The sequence below is a fragment of the Stylophora pistillata genome, chromosome 2, assembly GCF_964205215.1.
Source record: "Stylophora pistillata chromosome 2, jaStyPist1.2, whole genome shotgun sequence".
Taxonomy (NCBI): Eukaryota; Metazoa; Cnidaria; class Anthozoa; order Scleractinia; family Pocilloporidae; genus Stylophora; species Stylophora pistillata.
This window is the reverse complement of record NC_142520.1, coordinates 28778157-28804464: the sequence shown is the minus strand read 5'-3', so window position 1 is coordinate 28804464 and position 26308 is coordinate 28778157. Positions and strand designations below refer to the sequence as shown.

Genomic DNA, 26308 nt, shown 5'->3' with positions numbered 1-26308 from the left:
TTTAATTCTGGTTATTCTCTTAAGCCCTCACACTTTGATTCTCACTGAATACTTATCACTGACTTATGCTGCTAAACACTCACTTCTACTGCTGAATCCTGTCTACCCACTTGTGAACACTGTCTAAACTGTCCTACTAAATAGGCTCTAAAGTACTGTGTACTTATTGACTGACTGGGAGGGTCAGGCAAGAAAATATTTGGCTCAATGTCATGAAGTACGGACCGAGCACAGTGAGGTTTGTGCGTCATGAAAGAGAGAAAAGTATTTTTCCGTCTGGCCTGACATAACTCAGTGTATAAGTAGTTTACTATGCGACCACGGACTAGATTTTGAAAATTTCGGACTAAATTTTTTGAAAAGTTTAGCAGCACTAAATTTTGAAAATTTCGAAAACTTTTTTTCTTGTAAATAGGACGCAATGGGCTATTGCGCGCGGTAAAGCCACAAAAGGATTATACGATAAAAACTTTCCTTTATTTTTTCATTTTTTCAAATCAGAACAAAAAAGGGAGGAGATTGTCTTTTACTCAATAAGCAGAATCACGTAGGCACCGCACACTTATTTATTGGCCAGAATTGATAACTTATTTCGAAAAATACTCAGACAAGTAAAAGCAATTCTCCGGGGAACACTTCCTAAGTTATAAATTTACCATCCTTTGATAGTTAATTGAAATGAACTTTCCTTCAGTTATGCACCAGCACAGTCATAAGCTGCCTTCACACAGTACTCCCTTAAAACTTTCTGCACACATCTGGGATAATCCATGTTGCAATTTCAACAGCAGAATAAAAAGCAACTTGCTAGATAGGGCGTCTTATCGATGTCGATTCTTGCACTCTCCTTGCGGAAAATTGGGTTGTTCTCGATCCAAACAAGTCTGTAATAAAATATCAAATTGATTTTTAGTAACGTTAATTTTGATGTTTTATTAACCAAATAATTCCATGACCCTCGCAGGTGAGCTGCAAATTTCGCAATTGCGGAAAAGAAGCCTAAAACTAAAAAATTGCCGCGAGGATCATGGCTGTCTTTGATTTTCAATACGTATGTCAAATGAAATTTATTACCTTACTTTATAAATGATTGGAATACTCATTTTATGATGCATTTATATCAGGAATCGAAACTAATTAGAAAATGAAATGAAACAGCTGATAAAAGGGAATATTCACCTCTAGCTGGGTGCTGTTCAGAACAGAGATCTCTACAGTTGCAAGTAATGCCTTCTTCTGGGTCATGTCTAGTATCATCCAGCTTGGCTGGATTGTCATCAATTTCTGCTTTTGTAGTTCCTGTGCATTATCATGCAAATGAGAGAGTCTTGTAGTTTTACTAACGTTCTCATTATCACCGCAGTCAACTTTGTGAATTAGAAATGCAAATAAAACCAAACAGTACACCAATAAAAACTCCATTTTAAGATGCATGTTAAGCTCTGATTCCTCAATATACTTTCCCACAAATTCTCCTTGGAAGAGAGCTTTCGGGCAGGGGCTTGCCCGGCCTAAGGACATAAAAACAACCAATTATGATCGGGGATGGCACCAAATCCTGGCTGAGCAACTGCCTTCAAAGTTATGATAAATCAACATTAATAATTTATTGCAATCATTTTGCTAAATCAGATGCTATTTGTCCAAAGCTGTTAGTAGGGCGAAATGCATCGAAAAAACTAGTACTTCTGTTTTTGTTTTGGCTAAAACTGTCGGAGTTGTTCAGTATGCGCTTTGAAAATATTATGTTTTTTTTTAAATTTTTTTAAAATTTTTTTTTATCGCATTCTGTCTCGCTTATAAACCCAGTGAAGTACATCAAACGACCTTTATGGATATGATAATATTGATCTGTGTTCTTTTGAGCACTTATGTAATAAAGATATAACATCCTGTTTTAGTTATCTGCATCTTTTATAACTTGAAAGGGCTCCAAACGTTTTCTTTCAAAACCTCTCGGAACCAACAATGCCTGAGAACCACTGCTCCTCTCACCCACATAGAAGCACGGGTTAATTGCCAATCCAAGAGTTCAACGGACTTTGCTTACGACATTACATTGTATCAATTAAACCATTTTAGTTTAAAGTCAAACTGGTTCCATAAAGTTACGTTTTACAAATGTATCTTTCCCAAAAGCCTTTTTCCCAGCCAAAAGAAAGCTTTTGATATGAAATGATTGACTCTCCGATAAACGTAAACTGTCCTTCACAGTTTTAATTTGGTTGTGTGCATGCGCACTTCTCCGCTGCTACAGCAGCTTCATCGTTGCTTTATAAATTTCCTTTTTGTCTTAACCTTGGCTTAAATGTGGAAAGTATTGCCTTTTTCAATAGAATACCTAATTTTTTTTGTATGCAAGCAATGCAGAATTCTAACACATGGTTATTGTTTCATCAAGCTCAATTACCTCACATGAGAGGGGTTCTCATTACCGCATTCTGACAAGCAGCTGATGAGCTAGAAAGCAGGGAAAGGGTTGGTATAGTGAATGGAATACAAGATCCAGAGGAAAATTGTTGTCACGTCTTCATCACCTAAGTCAAATATTGGCTTCATAATTTGAAAATCAAAACGATAAAGAGACTAATGTATTTTATATTTAACAATTGTTCCACGAGTGCACGTTGGATATGAGATGATAGATAGCCAACAAGGCTATAATCATCCTATATCCAACAAGCACAAGTGGAATAATTGTTTTATTAAAAAAAAAACGCCCCCAAGATATTAGACAAATCTTCTCGACTTTATTTTGTAAGAAGAAACCAGATGTTACAATGTACAGATATTAGATTATGGTATATCGGCTCATATACCATAATGGTTAAGCCAATAAAAAGTCTTGAATTGCATTATCCAATGATCCAGTTTTTAATAATTATTATTGTTTTAATTGATAGTTCGAATAAACAAGTTACAACACTGAAAAACAAATTAAAAATACAAAGTTTTTCTGGAAGGCTTAGAGTGGAGAACAACGCCAACACAAAGCAGACAAATCGATAGACTCCAACTGAAGAGAGTCACATTACAGGATAATGGCAGGGTTGTCATTAGAAAATGTAATAGGTGTCTGATCTAAACTGAGTAGGCGGCTGAAGTAAATTGTGCTTGCGGAGCAAGCACAGCGTGTTGCTACGCAACACGCCTCTCTAGGGGGCCCGGGGGCATGCTCCCCCGAAAAATTTTGAAATGCGAAACTCTGTGACGTATTTTCCAGCATTCTGGGGCATATTTAAGTAACATTTTTAGCCAGACATTGATGTTAAAATCAGTTAAAAAATATGTACAAACGTGGAAAGTGTCTTCCCTTAATTCCACCACTTTCTTTTTATGATGAGACGTTGGTGTTCTCAGTAACAATTTCTAGAAGCAATAAATGAATGAAGATTCGTTTTCTTCATGAACTTCTTCCACATACGAAAATGCTTCAGCCTTCTATTCTCATAACGTTTTCTTTCATTGCGTTTTTGTCTTGTTTTGTTTTTGTTTCTGTTTTTGTTTTTTGTTTTTTTTTTTTGGCCATAGAGTCTGGTTCATAAACTTGGTTCATCGTGTTACAATTCAATTCCCCCTTTTTCGCTGTAAAAACCCCCTGGATTCAAGCTCCACTTTCGAATTTAAAATAGGCGTATGTTTTGTCTATCAAAGTATTTCCTCTTATCTCTAAACATCACAACTGATAAACATCTGGAAATCACCCGAGCTTTGCAAATCACGATGACATGAAACATTTGACCTTTTTAATCTACAACAAGTAGTCGAAAGGTCCATAAATTTTAAGCAAGTTAATTGCAGGTATTTAATTCAACTGATTTGGTGAACAATTACTAACGTCGCGAAATCTTAAAAAAAAAAAAACAATCTGGCGGCAACTTTGACGGCCACGTATGGTTGGAACGAAATTTACAATGATCGAAGAACTTTGTCGAAATCGTAAACAAAATGACGAAATTTTCCTTCAAAATGTCTCTGTCGGATAACGTAAAACATGTACTTTTCTGCGAGTCTAAAGAAGCAATTAATGAGAGTCTAGCTGTCCCGAACTCGAGAGAACATCTTTCTGTGATTATTTAGCGTCATAGCGGTACGTGTTTACGGCAAATTAAGGCGAATCTTCCTGCCTTTGTAATTATTTAGAGTGGAATGAACACAACTGATTCAGCAAGGTGAAATAGCTCTTGATAAACTTCCTTTTCCAACCCTCTTAAAGCTCTTTTGAAAGTATGTAGTTGATCGGCAATAATTTGCCATTATATTTAAATGAGATATATCTGTGTTGTTAAATGCCTCGGTGAGCTTCGTAATTATGATATTTGACAGCAATCGAAACTCCTTCTTACCTTGGTGGCCTGGCCTCGTTTTCGCTAGATTTCGTCTTCTTCGATTGACCTGAAAAGTAATCTTGAAGAGATCGCTTTCTTCGCTGGCCATCCATTTTCGATTTTCGAAGCATCAACGCACGTGTGAATTGCGATCAGTTTCGTGCTTCGCGACGTCACGCATTTCATGTTACTCGTTAGTTAGCTGTACCACTGATAGTTTTTGTACAGTATTTCCTGTACAGGTTTTTAGGTTTTTCTGTCTTCCATAACATCAGGAGTATACAAGAGAATGATCACTAAACTAAGCTTCAGATTTAGAAAAAGAAAGATTTCTTGGGAAGACAGATCTCAATATTACAAAAATTCCTTCGCTCCGACGAAGGGCTAACGCTCGAAACGTCAGCTTTTGTAATCGTTACGGTGGCCAATTTACCATTTCAACTTTGTGGATATATCCAAATTATTACAAAAATTCTGCTTCATAAAGTAGCCGGCGCAAAATGGTCTGACAGCCGGCGGATTTCCGCCGCCTACCGGCTTCTAATGACAACCCTGTAATGGTAGCAGTGTCTGTTTCAAAGTTCAGTGGCGGACTCAGGGCTTGTGAGGGAGTTCGTTGAAGGATTTGTTATCAATACAGTCGCACATACATTTATAAGCCCCGCGCAAGCACAGACCATAGTTGTTGCCGGGGTCTCTGATACAAGAGTAAAAATGCTGGTTACAACTTCGGCAGCAGTCGAACACTTGCTTGCACACATACTTCTTGGCCGCGTCGTTTGCACCTGGGAGGCGTGGCAGATACATGGCAGCAGCATCAGGGCATAACACTGGGTAGTTTTCGTAGGTGAGGTATTTTTCTTCGTCCTGCATGTTAATAAAAAGACATTGGATGAGAGCCATCACTGATACTTCTTGTGGAGCGCAATTACATGTAGGAGGGTCATAAGGTGCATGACATACACTCCCTTTCCGTACAGGCCTGATTTTCGCTATTGCATAAATAGTGCTCTCTACTGCGAGGATCGTGCATCATACATACACTCCCTTGCTAACTAAAAGAAAGATGTATAACAATGAAACAGCCTGACTCACCCCACTTGGTGAACTGAACGCACTCTGCCTACGCCCTAACAACATATAACTACAGTATATACAAAATTAATTATGGAAAGAGGGTTGAAACAGATTTTAAAATAAAAAGTCCGAATCGTCTAATTTTTCCGTTGGTATTTATTGCTCCAACGTATTTATATGATTTGAGGTGTATCACAATACTTAGACTTTTCTTGAATGCACAAACGTTTCCTTGCAGTAACCACCTACCTGAACATCGTGTGGCAGCCTTCTCACGTGAAGCTTGTCACACTCGCTGTCACAGTCACAGGTCATATTATGACTGTCTTCTTGAACCATCGGCACATCAATAAGCGCTTCGTTAAGCCTTGGCAGCCGGGGTTCATCTCGTATATCTTCGAGGGCTTCAAACGCATCGTCGTTTAACAAATCTCCCGAAGCGTAATGGCCTCGGGTAGCCGACAGCAAAGCAGCCAAAAAGTAAATAAAAAATACGACTTCATTCTGGAAGGTGAGAAAGCAGTATGTCAACTGGTACATGTGTCCGAGAAAACGAACCGCACACTGAATGAGTATAGGTGGGTGAAAAACCTTTTATATCGCATAAACAGTACGTGTAATGTCCTGACTAAGTGTGACTTTATTTTGATTGTCTATTCGGGGAGGATCAACCATCCATAACTTTTTTTGAACAATGAAATATTATCATGTACTCGCAAGCTTTTCCTTAATGCTGTTTACACACGAAATGATGAATACAAACTTTAAAAAGTAACATTTTTATTCGCAATTTTGTTAATTGTGTCAAAAATGAGATATTTCAAAAAAGTTCGTTTTAAGCTAAGGTTAATACCACTTGTTTGTGAGTGTTTTTACTTATTATATCATGCGTCACTTTTTCTCGGCTTTTTTCCAGTTATCTCTTGAAAACTAACTTATATTCGTCAACAAATTACCGATCTACATAAAAAACGTTACTTGATGTTCTTAATTCCGGCATGCGCAGTACAAGACCAGAAACCTCTTGAGATAAACGAAGTGTGACATTTTAATTTTGAGAGCTAGCATGTACAGGAATGTTATTGATATCTATCTCACCTATTCATCACTGAGCCCATATGTATCATAGGAAACAACAAAAAACAAGATCTACCGTCAGAAGTTGACCTGGTGCGTCTATTGTCAATATTTATCATTCTTGAGCCACAAGACCCGGTATAATCAGTTTCAATTTTATGAAAACGTCCAACCTGAACTTTAAAAAGTAACATTAATATCACCTGCAACAAGATTAAGTTCATCCGTGCACAGTAATATTGCTTTAACAGTTTGGTATTAAGAACAAGCAAGCCAATCTCGTTTATTACAATCCATAAGCCACCTTTTTCTATTATTCCCTTAAAGGGTTCAAGGCAGCAAAAAATAATAAAGGTGTTCTTGAATATCAAGTAAATTCATAGATTTTATAGGTTTGTGCACTTTCCTTATACTTGTATTGTCGTGATCTAACAAGAGAAAATGAATATTTTGTAGTGAGGGCATTTTACCAATCGGGATTGTACTAAATTAGATAGTTAAGAAAGATATCATTTTGTCGATGTTTCCCTGCATTCGATGGGCATATCACTCTGTTCAGAGGAAAAATGGTGCATTTTAGTCAAACTGAGATAAAGTGTTTTTTGTTGTTGTTTTTTTGTGTGTTTTAAATAGAGTACAACTGCTTCAAAAAGTATCTAAAGGGTGCACTTGATGAGAGGTTAAAAGAAGAAGAGCTTTAATTTCCAATCATATACTTTTTCATTTAAGTAATTTTTTTATTTGCTCAGTCATTTTTGGGACAAAAACAAATTTATTTTCAAGCATTTATTTTGACAATAGGTTACAACAACTTCATTACAAGGAAGCAAGTACTTGAAGCTCTCGAGATTTAAACTGCAAAGCAACGCTAACAAAGTACAATGCAGTTGATGAACTGATTGGGGGAAATAAAGTGAATGGGTAAGATACACTCCTCAGCATATGAATGCCGAAGCAAAGGAAAAGTTGAAACAATTCTTAGGGAACTTAAGGTCCAGCGAAGGGGGCGATTTCTGGCAGTGAGTTCTTGTCCATGCATATGCACATGCATTTATAGGATTCACGATAACAATGCTCTGGACCGCCGTATAAAGCGCCATCTCGATCCATACATTATTTTTTTGTAGACTGCGTTACAACTTCGGCAGCAATCAAACAAGTACAGCAACATAAACTGGCATTTGTTCAATGGACTTTTGTTAAAGACGACAGCAGAAGCCAGAACATAGTTGATTGTCATCTCTTGGAATTCATGGAAGCTGGCGTTTTTCTGTTCAATAAAAACAAGAGGAGATTTTTAGAAGACCAAGAATGTTACTGATAGAGATCGAAACTTTTCAGGAGGAACTAAAGATGCATCAACTTGAAGAGTTTTTTAAAATTCGATACCTATAGTTTTCATGGGTTTCACCAAAGAGGCGCAGCACCAATGCTCGTTCCCGGGTTGTTACACGCGCAATCGAAAACACCAAACCAATATGGATATACGATTCTTTCCTTTATTGTTCCTACGTACTCCTATTCTTGTGGCCTCAGGGCATTTATCGAATCAAAGCGGTCAACTGAAATAGTTACATTAAGAAATCACTTAAATATTTGTTTCTTTTACAGCTAAGGAATGATCATAAAACCAAGTGCACGTGATATTGAAAAGGACTTAAACAGTGAAATCTAGCGAAACCTATAACTTCAGAATTACAAACCGACATAGCTTCATAGCCTTAAAGTTAATTAGATTGCTGCTTACCAACGTTCGCGGGTCTTGATTTCTATCGAGATTTTCGCTCTAACTTGTCTTCTAGTTTTCACTAACAGATCTTGATCTCGCGGGATCTTCTGAAGAACTGAAACGCGAGCTATACGCTATGCCTATCTATACTGCGGTAATCCCGGCGGTAGCGTAAATCAAACCACAAAATATTTCGCGACGTATTTCGATCCTAACGGAAGCGGTTACATCTTAGACTAGAAATCTTGTAAAACTCGCGTTCATTAGACTTAAAAACTCGCAGTGCATTGCAACCTTCGTCAGAACCAATAAATAAAAATTAAGAAATAGAAATTTTCTTACCGTTAAAAATTCTGGCGCGTCTAACTTTTTGCAGTCTGGCTCACAGTGGGCAAGACACCGGGTAGAATCATTGTTTTGTGGAACACGTGCACCAGCATTCTGGTCTTCGATCTGTAAGCTGGTCAAATCTGGCAGAAGTGCTCTATGCTCAGGGCAAAAGAAACGTTTTACATGTTCTTCTGTGCTAAATCCATTCGCCATGGCAATGGCAAAGATAAAACTAACAAAAAAACTGTAAGTCTTCATGATGTTAATGTCTGTTTGTTGGCCAAGGATGTAACAAAACTCTGACAAGTTTTGCTCTCAGTGAGTAGCTTCTCTCGAATTAATGCAGTGCTGCGATTAATCAAATTTTATACTTCAAGGGCTTTATTCAAGTGGTGTATTGTAAATTGTTTCTGAGTATTGGACCACATTCGTAATTAAGTGGGCTTCTCGTGTTATGTGACTTGTTGCTGTCTTGTCCCAAACAAACTGCGAAACGTAAGTGTAAGATTGGTCCTGAAGTCCAATACAGAAAACGTTGTTGATCGAGGCCAAACGATTTTTAGCTTTAACTGAACTTTGCATCCGCCCTCTTTTAGCTCTATTTTCTTTCATTCTTTAGAAAACTCCAGTCTTATACTCTTTTTGTATTGAATTCTTAATTGCATCAATTTTTTTTCAGTTTTCAGCCCATTCTATTAAGGAATTCTGCTGCAAATACATTATTCAGTGAAGAAATAAGTGGTTATATACGTGGAAAATGAATTGATTCAACTCATCTCCCTGTCCATCCAAACAAAAATCCCACAGTGGGGCTTTTTAAGTCACCAGATAGAGAAATCATGACTCATTTTTACTGCAGAGTTACTTTATTTGCTTGAATAAATTTAAATTATCAATTTCCTGTATATTTTGCGCGTGATTGCAAAAAGCACGAATTGGTTGTCACAATGAGTTTCTTTGGTCAAAAAAGCCAAAAAAAAAAAAATATAAAAATATGAAAAAATATGACAGGTTTAAATTTACATTAAAGAAAAACCTTGACGATTAAAGGCTGATAGTTTTGAAAGAAACTGTTTGGGGCTACGTCGGTGGGAGTAATGAAATAATTTGGATATATCAACAAAGTTGAAATGGTAAATTAGCCACCATAACAATTACAAAAGCTGACGTTTCGAGCGTTAGCCCTTCGTCGGAGCGAATGGAGGAATTGTGGATTGTGTGTGCTTTTAAAGGCAGAAAATGGAGCTATGTTATTGGTGGGAACATTGCAACGAGAAAAACAAGAATAAATTAGTGGAATGAAAAGCTTTCATTGATCCTGTGGGATTTAGACTGCCGGTTTGAAAAATGAGCTTTTGTTCAAGATTTTTACGGCTTTCCGTGCTACCTAAGTGTAAGGAAAGACCGCAGTTTGCCATATGTTGCTTAGAATGATTAGGTAAATCAAAATGTCTAGCGACTGGTTTCGATGTGTCCTTGTCATTCCTTTCCATCACTCAGTTAAATCCATCACTCTTTAAAGCTTTAAATTACTTCAAAATGATCCAGAGACAAGCACTATCTTTCGCAGCCTCCGCTCATTTCATTCAAACGCGACAAAAACATAGGCAATTTTTTGGTCAGAAGTTCTTTTCAGACTAATGATCAACCAGGCACTTTTAAATGCACTCATGCACGATGCAAAATGCGTCCTTTTATTCACAACACTGATAAAATATCGGGACCTAAACCATCCATTAAGATCACTGATCACTTCACATGCACTTCCGCCGATGTAATCTATTGCATAACTTGCACTTATTGCAAAAAGATATACATTGGCGAAACAGGTAGAAGACTAGGTGACTGATTCCGAGAACACCTTCATTGCCATGTTCCCACCAATAACGTAGCTCCATTTTCTGCCTTTAAAAGCACACACAACCAACAATTCCTCTATTCGCTCCGACGAAGGGCTAACGCTTGAAATGTCAGCTTTTATAATCGTTACTGTGGTCAATTTACCATTTCAACTTTGTTGATATATCCAAATTATCTTGACGATTAAAGTCAGACAACGTGCAAAAACTTTATAAGTACTGTGACAGATATTGGTAAAACATGCAAAAACACATTTAAATACTCTCAAGTCAAGAATGAGTGTAGCTATCAACAGAAAACGTTACGTGCTTTTTCGTGGTATAATATCAAATCAGTACAAGACATGTTTTTTTAAAAAGAACGATAACTCTCATAAGATTTCGGAGAGCTAACTCTCAATGACTTTGCTTTCTGACAACCATTCAGTTAACGTATACCATAATAATCATTCACTTTAATGTATTGAATGAGTACCCATAGTGCCTCGCAAATTATACAAATACCCAAATTACTCAGCAAAATAAAGTTGTGTTGAGTAAGGCCATGATGTTTGCTGCCACGCGTCTTTAATACCAAGGAGAATTAACTCAGTATATTACATTTATTAAAAAGGAAGAAAAAACTACAGAAATCAGATATAAGTTATACAGTTTGCTTGTTTTGAAGGGTTAGTGCAATTCACCCTGGATAGACACTGCAAAAAGATAGACCCCAACACCGGGCACTATGTGCCCAACTCTTTTCGAGGAGTGTGTGGGTTCTTTAATAAGGGCGTATAAGGGTGTAAGGTTCTCACATATAAGGGCTTGTGAGACGGGACCTCCATTTATCATCCCTATCCGAGAACACTAGAAAGTCTAACCGTTTGCAGAAATTATTACAAAGGCAGCACTTTCTAGTTAGTTATTTACAGACCCTGAGTGTTGGTCTGGCCGGATTTGAACTCTCGACCTCCCGCACAACAGTCTGGCACTATACCAATTGAGCTAACCGGGAGGCGGTAAGTTAAGCTGTAAGCAGTCAAATCTTACGTGCTTTTCTCTTTCTTATGAATATTGGTCTATTGAAGATATTTTGCAAAGTGTATCATAACAATATCAAAGATGTGCACATATGCTTAATTTTAAATAAAGACTGCCGTTTCATGCCTGAAAAACAAAATTCCTTTTTTAAAGTGCTTAGACTGTATGTTTCCGATGCTTTCATCCCTTGGAATATCGTTTGATCAACTCTAAGTCATTCATTTTCCAAAGAACAATATCGGTTGGACTAGATGTTTGAAAATTAATCATAAAAAAAATACCTGGTTCATTAGATTGATAATTAATTCCCCCACTTCTATCTCAAAAACACGGTTTTCAAAATGTGTTTTCAGGCGTTATGTACGGGTTAAACGGCTCGCTTTGAACATGATAATACACGGTACAATTAATGAAATTATGGGAACTGAAACCGAACACGCCATGGTTTGTAATTTTAATTGGAGAAAGTAAAAATAACAGCAACAATTGCCAGAAATTTGGGTCAAGATGCCGGACGCGCGTGCGTATTGAGGAATTAATGGCGGCGAAATCGTGTAAGGAAATGTATGGGATTTCCACAAAAATCCAAAATACAACAAATACGAGTCAGAGTATTCCCTAGCTCCGACTCGAAACAAGTTCAGTAGAGATTAAGCTGTACTTCTAGCATAAAAATAATTCAAAAGCTGTTTGTCTACTTACTTCCAGCAATGTCAGCAATGTTCGATATTCGAGGCTAGCCATTACCTCTAGTCTGTCTCAAATATAACGTAATCCATGGCAAAGGATCGTCGATTTGAGGAGCAACCCTCCAAGAAGTCAACTAGCTCCGACTCGCATTGAATAAAGGGAAGTTCGAAGTAAGCAAATCGTCCATAAAAAGAGACATTTCTTGACAATAAGATACTTCCAAAAGAGCTTGAAAATTGCTATTTTTGCTCTGTGGAGTCTGTGATCTGAGACCATCCTTGAGAACGCACCAGAAGGGAAAGCGTTAAAAGAAAAACCCTCTGCGAAACCTTTAAACTGTCGCCATATTTGTTTTTTTTTATTCAGCAATGTTTGACGGGAAATAACCTCAATCCAGACCCTCTCATACTAAAGTTGCCTTGAACAAATTTATTTTTTCGCGCGAAAATTAGGAAGCAGATCAAAGAGATCTGCATCGTACGTTCGTTGAACTGTGTTTTCAACTGGGAGAAAAAGCCCTTTTCAAGTAAGATTTGCCTAGATTTTCCCATAATTTAATGCAAGTGGTTTAAGCTACAATTTCCAAAATGTCTGACATCGGTAGACGATTACAAATAAAGCCAGTTTGAATGGACATTGAAGTATTGTACAGATTGTCCCTTTCATTACATCAGTCAGCAAATTGTTATAAGTCGCTCTGCCTTAAACATACCGAGAGATATGTTCAAAGCTATTTTTTTTCCTTTTTTCTCCATAAAGAAGGTCCATAGAATTTAAATCGCTCCATATTTAATATGGAACTTGTCCTAACCACTATCTTTGTTTTCATCCGACTCCAATCCGCTGACCAATGAATGCGGGAGCAAAATGTCCTCGATTTCTGGCGATGCAACCGCCACCAACATAGCGATCCCTATTGCTGTAAGTTGCTTTTGCAAAAAGAAAATTTTTGGAACAAGTTGATATTCTTTCATTTTCACGAGCTCGTTTTAGTTAATATGGTAAGCGCCTAGTTTTGCCCTTAACCTGCCAGTGTAACTGGAAAAGCCAAGAGAGGTATCAGGGGAGGTAGAGGATTAACAGCTTTGTCAGTGTGTAATCACCCTCGACCGTCCTTCATTCTCATTAGATGCCCAAAAGTTAAAGTCTGTAATTTTGTGCGATTAACTTTTCAAGATATCTCCTGGAAACAATCAGGAAAGATCCCAAGCGTCGGCTTCTCCATTAAGGTTGCCTAACATTGGCCTGCTGACTTTTCTAACCTTCTGATTTCACCTATCGCCGGAATTTGTAATCTACGGTCCCCTAGAGAGTGAGTCAAAATTTTGAATACTGTCAGCTCAAAATATTGTTAACATAAGCCACTGAGCTCATTAAAAATGGCGCTATATAAATTCTTTTCTTCTTCTTCTTCTTCTTCTTCTTATTATTATTATTTTTATTATTATTATCATCATTATCATCATTATAACATTCACAAGTGGCTGCCTGTAAATTCCGTCAATTTTCCTCCTTTTGTTACATGATGGCAACTTTAAGTAAATAACTATGTGTGCAATGACAAAAAGTTGAGAAATTAGTTCCACAATAGGAACGCAGCGTTCAAAAAGTCTGTGCATGCGCAAAAGTTATAAAGACAAGGAACAGAGCGGTAAAATGAGTGCGCATGCTTGTAATACGCAAGAAATTTTACGCGCGCAAAGGAACGGGCAGGACAATGTTTCTATAGCCACATTACCATGGTAAATTGGCGGCATTTTTAAAATTCCCATGGTTTGTTTTCATTTTGTGGATATAAGCTCAAGCTAAAGTTGCCGTTTTCAAGAAAGTTTCTGAATGTAAAGTTACAGACAACCGGGGACGAGTGAGGTTGTTTGTTCTCACCTCGTCTATAAGGTTTCTCGATTTAGTTTTCCGGAGAAGCTGGGCGACCGAGAAATCCTTGTGGGCGATATTGTTTTTTTCCTAAACGGACGAATTTTCCTCTGTAAAACCTGCCATTTTCTTGAGAAATTATAGAGGAACGAGTCCTTACGCCGTGTGAATGGATCGTATGGACCATATGTATCTTTCAACAAAGACAACACTGGACTCCATTTTTAGGAATTATAAGAAAAGAAATAGTAAGAAACTGTCTGAAAGTGGAATAAATGAGTGTGCAAATTACACAACTACTTCTGGTGTATCTCTCGTGGATGCACCAACTAAACAGGTAACGAGGCCATACTCAAATGCAGACGCCCCAGGAGTATAGCGGAAAAGCATACTTAGTTAAGAACACGTTTCTTCCACCACTCTTTCAAGTTACAGTGAAAATCAACAAGCCCTAAAAAGCCTACTGGACGCTCGTGTTGGACCCAGTCGTGAAACTTTTTTTCGGAAGCCTTTGGATGCTAATCAAGTTTTAACAGCCAGTTTGTGCTTTCGTGATTATCTGACGGTATACGTAATTGTGAAAGAGAAGCTAAGCTCTAAATTTCAGATCTAAGAATGCCATATAACGCTTCAGAAAGAAACAAATTGAACTCAAACGTACTTTTAGCCGTTAGGACCAGGCCAAATGCATAGGATGCAAACACGAAAATCGTCCAATGCATCATGGTCTTCACGCAGTTCTTGCGCTTGAATTCGTACCATGAAGAAATATGCAGTTAATGTCTGCTTCCGAGGGAAACATTGAGATTCGAAGGCCAGGAAAAAAATCAACTGTTTCCCGAGAGAGCAGATATTATGTACTTTGTTATCCATCCGGTGGATGAACATAGCAAACGAGCAAAAGCTGAGCGTTAATAACAATACAAATTCTGTTCTTGTAGAACTGAACATATATCACAAAGCTAAGTTATTAATATAACCCAGGGTTACTGTAAAATTTGATTTCACACCTGAAAGCATTCAAAGAAAAAAAAAACAGCATGATTTTTTTAGTCTAAAGTTCGATGACTGGATACTCTTAAAAAAATACCAAAAAAGCTCTTGCAGAGAGAAATAAAGTAACCTGGACTAAAAAATTTAACGCTGATCGTCTTCGAACAACTGGGCCCTTGTCCCTATGGAGGCAAGTTGTTTGTTCGTCATCGACAGTCGAGCTAGATAATAAACAAAGACTTGGCAAATTTCGTCAAAAAGTGTACGTTTGCAAACCTTTTCTTTGTCCATGATGTAGCAGGCAAGTCATATCTCTGTGTGGAAATGTGGAAATGTGAAAATATCCGCGGATATCTCGAAGGTTCAAAGAGACAAAAGAAGTTTGGGAAGCTTTTCGGCTTGGCACAAAAAAATTGCCGCAGTTTTAAGGTGCAAGACGTGCGAGGCTAGAAAGTTCTTCGCTTTACACTAATAAAGCGTTCACTTGTTATCATGGTCAGTTCGATGAACATCTCTTAGAAAAAAGATTCTGATGATGATAATTCAACGACTGAATCCATGGGAAAGAAAACTGTTTCCTGAGAGACCACATGGGTATTAAAGGATTTCTTTTATATCCCAACGAGGACATTGGTAGACAGTACGAGAGGAGGTCGAAAATTTTTGTAGTAAATGACACAGAATTGCATAAGAGTTTAAAACACTGTAATGCTAAAAATATCATGTCACGTTAAGGGGGCTCGTACCAGTTTCCTCGCACGGGGAACAGGTCACTCTTGCGTGACGCGCGCGAGAGAAACGTGCGAAAGAAGCGCGAGATCAAAAGATGAAAATTCAAAATAAAGATGGCGGCGCATTGAATTTTTTCTACTTTTGTGAGAAGTTTACCTCAGAGCTTGTATTTGATGCGTTGAGCGGCTACTGTGAATGCAGGAGATAGAAACTAAGATAAAGAAGACGATTTTTGGAGAAGTAAAGGTTTGCTTCACTTTACATTTAAAAGAAATATTCAACTGATATGAAATCTTGCGACGGCGAAAAAAGAAGAACTCAAGTGAAGGATAATCTACCTGAAGTGGAAGAAGACTTTGAAACTTAAAGGAAAATAATATGATACAGCCAGAGGGCGTGTGTAGGATTTTTAAGATGAGCCCGGGAGGCTATCTTTGACAGCTGTTTAATGATTTTCTTAATTAGCAGTAAACGTCTGTAAACATCAGATCGTAGGCGCGCGCGCGAACACACACAATTGTCAGCGGTAGCTATAACAGATCATGAGCAAATGTCGATCTTATAAGCCAGATTTTTAAATGCGCGAGAACGCGCGTGGAAATTGCTAAACTCACGAAAGCTATTGCATGAAAACAAGTCCGGTGACCCCTTCTTTTTATTGTTCTAATATGATAATAACGACGTATCTTACGTCGAAAGGAATCATCAGAAAAAAAATAGAAAATTCTACGGAAGGAAATTTGCGATGTCTGAAAATTGCCTTTTTTCTAGATTTTCTGAAATTCCGCTACGTATAATTTTTTAAAAATCTTTGTGCATTTTCCTTTTGAAGTGCCAAAAGCAATCACAGAAAAAAAATCATGGGGTCACCAGGTTAGTTTTCGAATTATTTAAGCCACAAGCTAAAAAAGGGGTCTGAATAAGCCTATGAAAGCGTTGCCATGGAAACTGCTTGTGACGAAATGACACCTAGTTTTTGGATAACCAATGATTATATAATTCAACCCCCTAAAAGTGTTCAACTGGCCTTAGTAAGTCTTTCTGTTGTATTCTTTCAAAGTTACAAACCATCAAAAAGACGAAAAGCGGTACAAGCCACCTTAAAATTTCACGGGTAACGGTTCGTTGGGAGAAAATTCCAACTATCGACAACAATATTTCGTTATGCCTCCCTTCTCAAATACGTTTTCTGATTGAAAGAGGAAGTGTTACTTGTTATGGGTCATGACTCACTTCAATTAGCGAACAAAACTTATTAATCGGGTACAATGAATATATGGAGTTCATATATTTTGAACTGCGGTATTAGATACGTATGATGCACGATCCTCGCAGTAGATAGCGCTATTTATGCGATAGCGAAAATCAGACCTGCAACAAAAAACAAAAAAACAAAAACAAAAAAAAACAAAAAAAAGTCAGGCCTATATGGGATTTGAACCACTGACCTCTGCGATACTAGTGCAGCGCTCTACCAATTTAGCTAACAAGCCAACTGGGAGTAGTTCGTTAAGTTGATTCGTGAAAGTGATAAATCGGATACAATGAACAGATAGAGTTCATATATTTTGAACTGCGGTATTAGATACGTATGATGCTTGTTAGCTCAATTGGTAGAGCGCTGCACTAGTATCGCAGAGGTCAGTGGTTCGAATCACGTACAGGCTCGATTTTTTTCAGGTCTGATTTTCGCTATTGCATAAATAGCGCTATCTACTGCGAGGATCGTGCATCATACGTATCTGATACCGTAGTTCAAAATATCTACTGTTAACTGTATAATACATTCTTTTAACCAAAAGCTACTAATGAAATACGTGGCAAAATGACCACAAAATATCTCTTTATCGAAGAAAAAGTTCTAAAATAGACCGTTCAGAAGCAAAGAACGAACGAATTTCTTGCATTTACAAGACATGGCGTTATATAATTTCACCAACGTTGTTTACATGACTTCACGGCCATAAGATCGCGTGACGTTGTGTTGATAATTCAAAGGAAAAATCTTCGATTGAGCAGTACCTTTAGAACATATCAACACATAACATTTTCTCAGGTCCTTACAATCGATGTATTGCGAAAAGCATTTTATTATATTCATACAGTCGAACATCCACTAACGGCCACCTCTCCACACCGGCTCCTTTTGGTTTGTTTAAACCTCTCTACAACGCCAACGGCCACTAAAGCACTTCCCCAACTTCCAAAAAAACCTCTCGACAACGGCCAGCTTTTCAGCGACTGAAGAAGAAGTCAATAAAGGTAACGAAATGTTACACTGCTAGTCTTTGAGTTCATTTAACACAAAAAATAATAGGTTAAGTGTACAGATCCCTCTTGTAAGGAACCTTTTTAGAATGACAGTAATATTTTTCAATAAGATTCCCTCGGCGCACTTGGTTTGTGTCCCCGTGGTCGCTTCTATATCAGTAAAGCCTTGCATGAAGTACGGGGTAGAACCGAACATATTTATTTTTCACGCAGTAAACATCCATTCAAAGACTAGCAAAAACTAACGATAAAAACCGACGTTTCGGTGTCATCATGACGCCATTGTCAAGGAGAAATAAAAAATGAAGTTTGTGGCAAGGTGTAACACCTTGCCACAAACTTCATTTTTTATTTCATTTTTTATTTCATTTTTATTTAGTTAGTTTTTGCTAGTCTTTGCATTTCTAAATCTTTATTGATAAACATCCATTGGCAGAAATTTTTGCGTTTCGAAATCGTCATCACAATCTTTCAAGATGATGAAACTTTCACAATAGGGGCAGTCTAGAAGTGAACATGAGAAAAGAATGCCTCAGCTACTCACTCGATTAATCACATTGAATGGACGCCAATCGTTCGTTTAGATTTGAAGTTAATTTCGTTTTTCCCTCGGTGCATAGTTGAAGGGGTTCTTGAGTGAATGACACTCCCTCCTCTTTCATACCCCCATAACATCTTCCATTAATAAACTTTTTAAATCTAATCTTAGGGTCTGATAATAAGCTATTTTGGTCATGACATCTAGTTAGTTCATTTAATGGAGCAATGGCCCTTCTTTAGTGAAGAACCAAAAAAAGGCAGCACCCAGGCTAAGCTCGAATTCGAAGCTTGAGTTTCTACTATGCGCGATTTTGGACACCTCGCTGTTTTTGACAATGCCACCCTAAGGGACTGACGCTGGCTATTTTGAGTTTGGAGCGAAAGCTCCTAACTTGTCATTCTTGACCCAGGGTGCTTCGGTTTCCAACATGGCCGGAACATCGTTGCATTTTGTATCACCTTGAAAAAGGAGTTTGCAATGAGGATTCTCGTGAGAGCTTGGGCCAAATATCAACAGTTACTCATAGCTCACCCATGGAAAACTCAAACTATTGGCACAGGTGAGAAAAACTGTCAAAATATTCGCAGGTCCTTTTCGAAAATGGGTAGGCTCACGCTCAATGTTTAGAACGAACTGGACAGATAATCACGTGGGGACGAGTTAACTTCACGCGTGTTTTTTAGAAGTTGCAGTAATTTCCCGAGTTGTGCAGCGAGGAGGGAAATTTCTGTAACTTCTGTAAACACAAGTGATATAAATCCTTAATTTTACAACGAATCAAGCGATTGCTTGGTTGTGATAAAAAGGGCAAAGTTTCTTTTTTTTTTTAAGATAACATCGAACGCTGTTACGCAGGTTCGTTGTAAGTCATTTCAGTGGTCTGTTAGTGTCAATGAACTGTAAAACGCACGAGTAAGCTGAATAATGGTTTTATTTTGTACAACAACCCCAAAACAATGAAAGCAACCTTGCTGAAAAACATTGACCATCGAAGAAGTTATAAAATTTTTAGGAAAAGCTAACCCTTTTTTAATGTTTTCCAAATTTTGGTAACTGCCCAGGGCAATTACTTAAATTTCCCTCAGCGGCGTGGCCGAGTGGTTAGGGTGCTGGACTTGTAATCCGCTGTACTGGTTTGCCTCCTGTCAGTGGGGATTTTTAAGCACTTGGTTAGTTTACATTGTGGCTGAAGAGCCTCTAAGGGGGAGCTTCAATTTACGTATTTATTTATTTATTTAATTATTTGACATCTTGGTGTGCATATAAATGAGGCAACAGAGGAAATGAAGGCTCATGTAGTTGCAAACAAGGAAAAATGTAGTTCAAAGTCACACATGAAACAGTGGAAAAATCCTTGAGGTTTGCTCATGCAGACTCTAATTTATGTATTTATTATATGTTTTGTTTTGTAGTATGGCTGAGTACTCGATGGGTTGTACCATATTTTGATGAGCCCGTAGGGTCAGTTAAAATACCAATAACAAGTAAAAATACGCAGTGCTACCACACACCAAAACATCTAATAAGTTATTTATTATCTAGCATGCTAAATTGTTCTTTCGCTGCAGGCAAATTTCGCAGACATTTATTTAAGGGGAGTGCATGACAGAAGTATGCGAAGCAGAATGGAATTGGCGTGTTGTCATGTTGCTGACATTTCTATTTTCTCTAATAAATGATGAAACTTCATTGTCATCTAACTGCTTTTCTTTGTTCGGTTTATCTAATAAATTTGGATCAATATTTGCCAGCCATCCCAACTCTTCGTCATTAGAAAAGTGATTCAAAATAATCGTTAGCCATTTTTGTTTGGAACTTCAATCCAATTCCTTGCTTGGGCAATGCAAGAAAACCTGTCTAATGGGTTCTCTGGAGTACAAATACTGCTTGATATTTGTACTTGTTGAAGGCGTTATTTGTACTTCATGGAGTGTAGTTGGATAATAAAGCTGTTTACTGACACATGTAAACTGTACAGCACATTCAGACTTTTGTGCCAAGTTTGGAGCCATCATTTGTTGTTGGTGTAGCAGTAGCTTTTCATTCCTTTGGAGAGGCTTTTGCAAGTGGGCTGTACTCTTGTCAGCAGCTTTTAAAGAATGCCAACTTTAAATACTAAACTAATATAACTCCCAAGGTTTGATTATGAATTCTCCCCTCTAGCTGCTACACATTTCCTTGTGAATGAGTTACAAGAATTTGGTGTTACACTGTAGATCAAGACAACAACTTCTACTGATAAGTTGAAGTATTCTCATTACTTGATTACTGGATAATGTAAGGATATTATAAGGAGAAGTTACAGGTTAATCACTTTTGGGAGTTAAAGGGTTACAGAACTTGTTCAACTTTACTTGTCACAATCACTATGTAAACTATGTTTCTCAAGCAATCATGCTCTTTTGTTTGTGTTTGTTTATTCTTTTAATTTTTTTTTTATAGGTGTTCTTGTTGCCACTGGTGATGTTGTTACACAACAGTTTGTTGAGCAGAAAGGGGTAACTCACAATTTTGCCAGGACAGAATGTATGGGTGTAGTTGGTTTAATTATTGGCCCTGTGTTGAGAACATGGTACCTGACGTTGGACAGACTTGTTCCTGGAGTAGCAAAGACTGCTGGCTTCAAAAAGATGCTTCTTGATCAGGCCCTCTTTGCTCCATGGATGATTTGTTTCTTCTTTGGTGTTACAGAGACTTTAGCTCAGAAAAGACCTTCTGAAATTAAAGAAATGCTTCAGGAACGCTATATAGAGACAATGATTACCAATTACAAAATATGGCCTCTAGCACAGGTGATTAACTTTACGTTTGTTCCAATTCAGCATCGTGTGGGGTTTGTTCAGTTGGTAGCAATATTTTGGAATGCTTATTTGTCTTGGATGGCCAACAAGCCAATCCCAGAGGCCCCCTTGGAAGGTGTGAAATAGATTTTCTCTCTGCTGAATAAGTTATTTACACAAAGAAACTTACCAGCGTAATATAAACTAAAATATGCACAGAAAGCAAAGGTATTTGAAAACAATACTGTTGTTTTTAATCATATTTTCTCAATATTCATTTTGCTCTCATTTACATTAAAAGAGAAAATGTTGACACTTATTTCACAGTTGGTGTTGGAGTTTTTGTGTCTGTGATGGAAGGGGGGGGAGTAGGTTTGGATAGAGGGAAGGAGTCTGAAGGATTAGAGGCCTTGACAGTTAAGGAGCTTAATCACATCTAATTCACATAAACTTTCTGGTTTGGGTGATCAAAAGAGGATAGCAACCATCACAGTTTTAATAATGAGTAACTTTTATCAAATATCAAATGAGATTATCACAGCAGTTACAAACTTTTAGCTAGGGAAACAGAATAAGGAAAAGAAGCTAATTTGCCATCTAAAGCTCAGTTGCAAACCAGACATACTTTTAAACAAATGTAAAGGAAGTGAACACACAGAATTGTGTACTAAAAATTTTCACCTGTATAGGACACTAAAATCTCTCCTGACAGTACTATTTCTCCTTACTGTCTGTCATACTTTTCATATGTTATGAGTTTGGAGAATTTGGTATGGGATCAATTGATAATCCTGTTGTTGATAGTTTTTTCTATTTTCATCGTGTGTTTCCATGACATTGTATTGATATTGCAAGGAGAAATTCTGTTATGTTTGTGATTTAGAGGGCTGAAGGGGAAGTATGCTGCAGAAACTATTTATTTATGTGTACATCCTATGTTTTGTCACCCAACAACTGAGGGCATACATAAATGTCCTCAAATAAAAAAACATTATAGAGAGCCTGGTTGTTGGTGATGGCTTGAATAAATTTGGGTGCTTGTTGAAAAAAAATTCAAAATGGCTGTCAGTTGGAGAGGGTGTCTGGTTGTGGTAGGAATGGGGCTAAGAGTGGAAACATTGAGAATCTAATTAGGCATGACTGATAAGATAGGTAAGTAGAATTCTATTTTCTTTTTTTTTTTAATGCAGTACTTAATTGTGGGCACCTAATTGGATCTTTCATTCCTAACTGGGCTCCAAAGAAAACAATTGGCCGGGGCTGCTAACTTTTAAAAACTGGAGCCCGAAGGGCTCCCAAAAGATTGTCATGCAGTTTTTTTTTTTCCAGTCACCCTTATTTTAATCAAACTGTTTGCTAATGGAATTATTTTTGGGTTGTTAGCTCAAGAACTGAACCAAATATGATGAATAATGGTAATTGATCTGAGTGGATTGCAATTATTTTGTATAGGTAATCACATGATTTCAACTGCAATATGGAATAAATAAGCATGAGGAAATTTTTCAAAGACTAACATTGCATGAGCCCATAGGGCGAGTGCAATTTGTGGTCTTTTAAAAAATTTACAAGTGCTTATTTATTCCAAATTGCAAGAGAAAATCATGTGATTATCTATTAATGATAAACATGAAAAAAAGACGAGGTAGCTTCTCATAACTATGCAGAAGAAAAGCGTGCGCATCAGGTGCAAAAAGAATTTATTCAAACCCTACAAGTGTCATGTACATTGACCTTGACAATGACATTGACCAATCATTCTGACCAATCAGAATGTCTGGTTTGTTTCTTTCTTTGCACTGAACTAATCCTCTTCTGCACTGAATTCACTCTCTTCTGCACTGAATTAACTGAAAACTGCATTCATCTTAACCAATCAGAACTGAGATATTTTTTCATGTATACTATTAGATCTGAACTCATACGCGTGATTTCAAAATCAAACAAGCAAAATGTGCGAGTTCAATTTGAAATCACAAGTAGGATTTCAGAGCAAAATTTCGTGATCCGAAGTTCAATTGCCACTTTATTAGATCCATTTTGAAATCACATTATTTAATAGCCAAATCTTACATTTACCTGTAATGTGATTGGGTAGTTTAAAAAAAACCTTCAAATCTGATTGGTTGTTTTGTTTTACTGTCCCATTTTCATTGGCTGAGGAAAAAGTGTGATTTAAAGCAAAAGATAGTGCAATTTGCGATTAAATAGCGCCACTGAGAGCCAATCTCATTGCAAGGATAACCAGTGATTTCAAAATGGATAAGCCATTAATTTACATAATTTGAGAGAGCAAAAAGTTAAGCCCAATAGGGGATAACCGATTACAGAATGCTGGGCCCTTGCAGTCACCTAAGGAGGCTTGGAAGGGTTTTCCACAATTCCCATTGGGTCTATAATAGTTCAAAAGTTTACAAGAATGAGAGAAAGAAGACTAGATGCATTATCCAAGTCAAGACTGGGTGTAACCGCTAGTGCTCTTGCAGTTCGGTATCTAGAGTCTTTTAAGCGTCAAGTTGGAACAGTAGATACATACATGTACATCAACTATTTACATTACATCAAGAGTAGCTTTAATTTATTATCTCAAGAAACCTGAATCTAATGGTAATTAAATTATTTGGACAATTAACTTTATTCTTTCAACAGAGGTGTTCTGATTGCTCATTTGAGAGCCCCGTAGCCAGCAAGCGTTGCAAAAATGCTGGCTGTTTGTTTGAATTTAAAAAGAAGGAAAAGGATTGAGAGCACCATCATAAAATGGGAAAGGTCAATGCAACCATCCAGAGAGAGCTTCTGGAGAAGAGGGTAAAACTACATTTAGCTTAGTAAGATTTTGTCTTGTTTTTGCTAAAAGAACAATGCAGTACATAGCACTACATTTACAGAAACAAGTGTTTATTTTGTACTGTTTCTTATTAATTGACTGTGAACCCCCAATATTTTTCAGGCTGATATATTGCATGTCAAGTCAGACTTTGATGTTGCAGTATTTTACCAGGTCAAACATGGAACCAGGAAATCATTTTATTACTATGGCATCCCTGGACATGGGGAAGAATTTGTAAGGAGCAATTCAGACTTTGCCCAGACAGTTAAAGACATGTTTGAGGCATTCAGTGTACAATATGGTGAGAACTTAATGATTTTTATTGGCCTATGTGAATCTTGTTAAACTTAAATCGCTTTTCATATTCAATGATATCTGAAATTGTCATAAGAAAATAATATTAATTATAATGTCTTATCCAGGGTTTAAATCAGCTGATTAGACACTGATTTTTGCCAGTGATCGGTGAGTTATGGATGACTATTCAATGGGAGTCCAACCTGTCAGTCAATCATCACTTACTTAATATTTATTTCATTGATTATTCAGTGTAATAGAGCATCAAACCATAATATTTTGTATAACTTAATAGGAGCCAGTTAATATTGCACTTGTCTACCTGACATCTTTTGTTAACAGAAAACAAAAGAGGTCCAGAGAAACAAACACTTCAAAAAATCAGTGACATTGGTGAGAAATCAATAGACCACAAAATTCTTGGGTTTTTATTGCGCATCAATTTCTCATTGTTCTCACACAATTAATTCTCATTGTTCTCACACAATTAATCACTGATTACTCATTCATCTATATTTGATCATTAATTAATTATATTGATGTCTCATAGTGTCCAAATGCTTAATCTCTTCATTTTCATCTCAAGGTGTGTAATGCCATCTAAAGGTGGCTCAAAAAACAAGACAGTTTTCTGTTTTTTGGAGACTTTTAGAGCTAGGTGCAATTTTTCAAGCTTGGAACTGCACATTTTGAATTGCTGCACATTTTTTTTTAAGGTAACTCTCCACTGTACCTTTTGTTGAGTTGAAGTCATAATTAAGGTAGTACTGTTCTGATACATAGCAACAAACTTGACCCTCTTTTTGCCATCAATTGCATCTATCTTAAAAAGTAAGCCAGTAACCCCATACAATGTATTTGTTTTTGTAAAAATCTTTTTATTACACACACAAGAAGATACAGGGAAAATTAGAAAAAATTATGCACAGTTACGGTAAATTTTGCTGACATTTAAAAAAATGGAAATTTCAAGATTGGAAAAATACCACTCCACGATTTTTGTTAAAATCTCACACATGCATTCTGCCTTTGTAGAAGAAGAGTACTACAAATACCCGAAGGCGAGACTGACCTAGTAAAAGGAACAAGGTACTTTTTTCTTGCTGTTTTTTATCTATTGATAGCCGACACAATCGATCACAACATCAACTGACATCAACTGCAATTTTTATTTATATTCCAGCAAAGCAGTTTAAAAGGATTTTTTTTTCATTTGGAATTGCCTGAAGAATGGCTGTTTTTGAAGATAAAAACAAGTGATATGCCAAACACCTCATTGAACTAGTTGGAAACATAGACTTTGTTCCACCATGCTTGTTGTGAGCTTTGCAAACTTGAACTCTTGGGGAATTTCTCAGGACTCCTCTGGTGACCATGATGCTTAGCGCTAAATTGCATGTTAGAGCCCAGACTTCTCACTGAAATATTACTTTTTTGAGCCACCTTAACTTTGCTATGATGCAGTAAACTAATGTTATTTCTAGTCCTCATTTTAACAACAAACATATCTATTTTTGGTGTTTATTATTTTTTCATAACCATTGTCTGTTCTGCACCTACCAGCAATTGATCTTGAACGTCAACAACCCACCAACTGTCCATCTTCTCAAGGTGCTTAAAACCATGATGTTTAGTTGTTATTCTACCATCAAATAATATTTTTTGTAGCATACTCCTCATTATTGCTTCCTTATGTATTCTCTGATTTCTTAAAATTGTATTTAGTTCTGGCACCCACCACAGCACGTATTGCTCCCCACAACCCACCAACTGCCCATCCTCTCAAGGTACTGAAAACCATGTTTACTTTGTTATTATGCCATCAAATAATGTTTTTTTGTATCCTACTTCTCATTAATGTTACCTCATGTAAATT

General features: G+C 37.1%; 3 protein-coding genes and 1 long non-coding RNA gene across 23 annotated transcripts in view; 2 read left to right on the top strand and 2 right to left on the bottom strand.

Annotated features, from left to right (window-relative positions):
• Positions 1 to 26308, top strand: part of LOC148738207 (uncharacterized) — a 214876-nt gene that overhangs the window by 81380 nt on the left and 107188 nt on the right. The window lies entirely within an intron of this gene.
• LOC148738218 (uncharacterized) lies at positions 456 to 12491 on the bottom strand. 3 transcript variants are annotated; one of them, XR_015997003.1, is made up of 3 exons: positions 12126 to 12491; positions 1180 to 1511; positions 456 to 884 (listed from the first exon to the last, which is right to left on the bottom strand). XR_015997003.1 is itself a non-coding variant. In XM_088750291.1 (3 exons), the coding sequence occupies exons 1-3, from the start codon at positions 12165 to 12167 to the stop codon at positions 4923 to 4925; spliced, it is 570 nt and encodes a 189-aa protein (XP_088606417.1). In that variant the 5' UTR covers positions 12168 to 12491; the 3' UTR covers positions 2851 to 4922. The 3 variants fall into 3 exon arrangements, 1 of the variants encoding a protein (XP_088606417.1); XR_015997004.1 differs by lacking the exon at positions 12126 to 12491 and adding an exon at positions 2416 to 2581; XM_088750291.1 differs by lacking the exons at positions 456 to 884; positions 1180 to 1511 and adding exons at positions 2851 to 5195; positions 5655 to 5909.
• Positions 7960 to 8525, bottom strand: LOC148738219 (uncharacterized). Its single transcript, XR_015997025.1, has 2 exons — positions 8230 to 8525; positions 7960 to 8044 (listed from the first exon to the last, which is right to left on the bottom strand). It is a non-coding gene; the product is annotated as an uncharacterized LOC148738219 (long non-coding RNA).
• Positions 18847 to 26192, top strand: LOC148738217 (mitochondrial inner membrane protein Mpv17-like). Of its 12 annotated transcripts, XR_015997007.1 has the most exons (8): positions 21475 to 22457; positions 23955 to 24113; positions 24256 to 24436; positions 24775 to 24825; positions 25149 to 25193; positions 25468 to 25521; positions 25996 to 26043; positions 26158 to 26192. XR_015997007.1 is itself a non-coding variant. In XM_088750302.1 (5 exons), the coding sequence occupies exons 2-5, from the start codon at positions 24066 to 24068 to the stop codon at positions 25178 to 25180; spliced, it is 312 nt and encodes a 103-aa protein (XP_088606428.1). In that variant the 5' UTR covers positions 21475 to 22457; positions 23955 to 24065; the 3' UTR covers positions 25181 to 25461. The 12 variants fall into 12 exon arrangements, 8 of the variants coding, with proteins under 8 accessions (XP_088606425.1, XP_088606426.1, XP_088606428.1 ...); XR_015997008.1 differs by lacking the exon at positions 24775 to 24825 and having other exon boundaries at positions 21477 to 22457; XM_088750302.1 differs by lacking the exons at positions 25468 to 25521; positions 25996 to 26043; positions 26158 to 26192 and having other exon boundaries at positions 25149 to 25461.

Excerpts from the sequence above, each read along its gene's own strand:
- LOC148738217 (XM_088750299.1), top strand. The coding sequence starts at position 19,003 with ATGAGGATTCTCGTGAGAGCTTGGGCCAAATATCAACAGTTACTCATA. Across the intron at positions 19,085-20,967 it reads AACTCAAACTATTGGCACAG|GTGTTCTTGTTGCCACTGGT; the intron begins GTGAGAAAAACT and ends TTTTTTTTATAG.
- LOC148738218 (XM_088750291.1), bottom strand. The coding sequence starts at position 12,167 with ATGGCTAGCCTCGAATATCGAACATTGCTGACATTGCTGGAA. Across the intron at positions 5,910-12,125 it reads CATTGCTGACATTGCTGGAA|AATGAAGTCGTATTTTTTAT; the intron begins GTAAGTAGACAA and ends CTCACCTTCCAG. Across the intron at positions 5,196-5,654 it reads GGCTGCCACACGATGTTCAG|GACGAAGAAAAATACCTCAC; the intron begins GTAGGTGGTTAC and ends ATTAACATGCAG.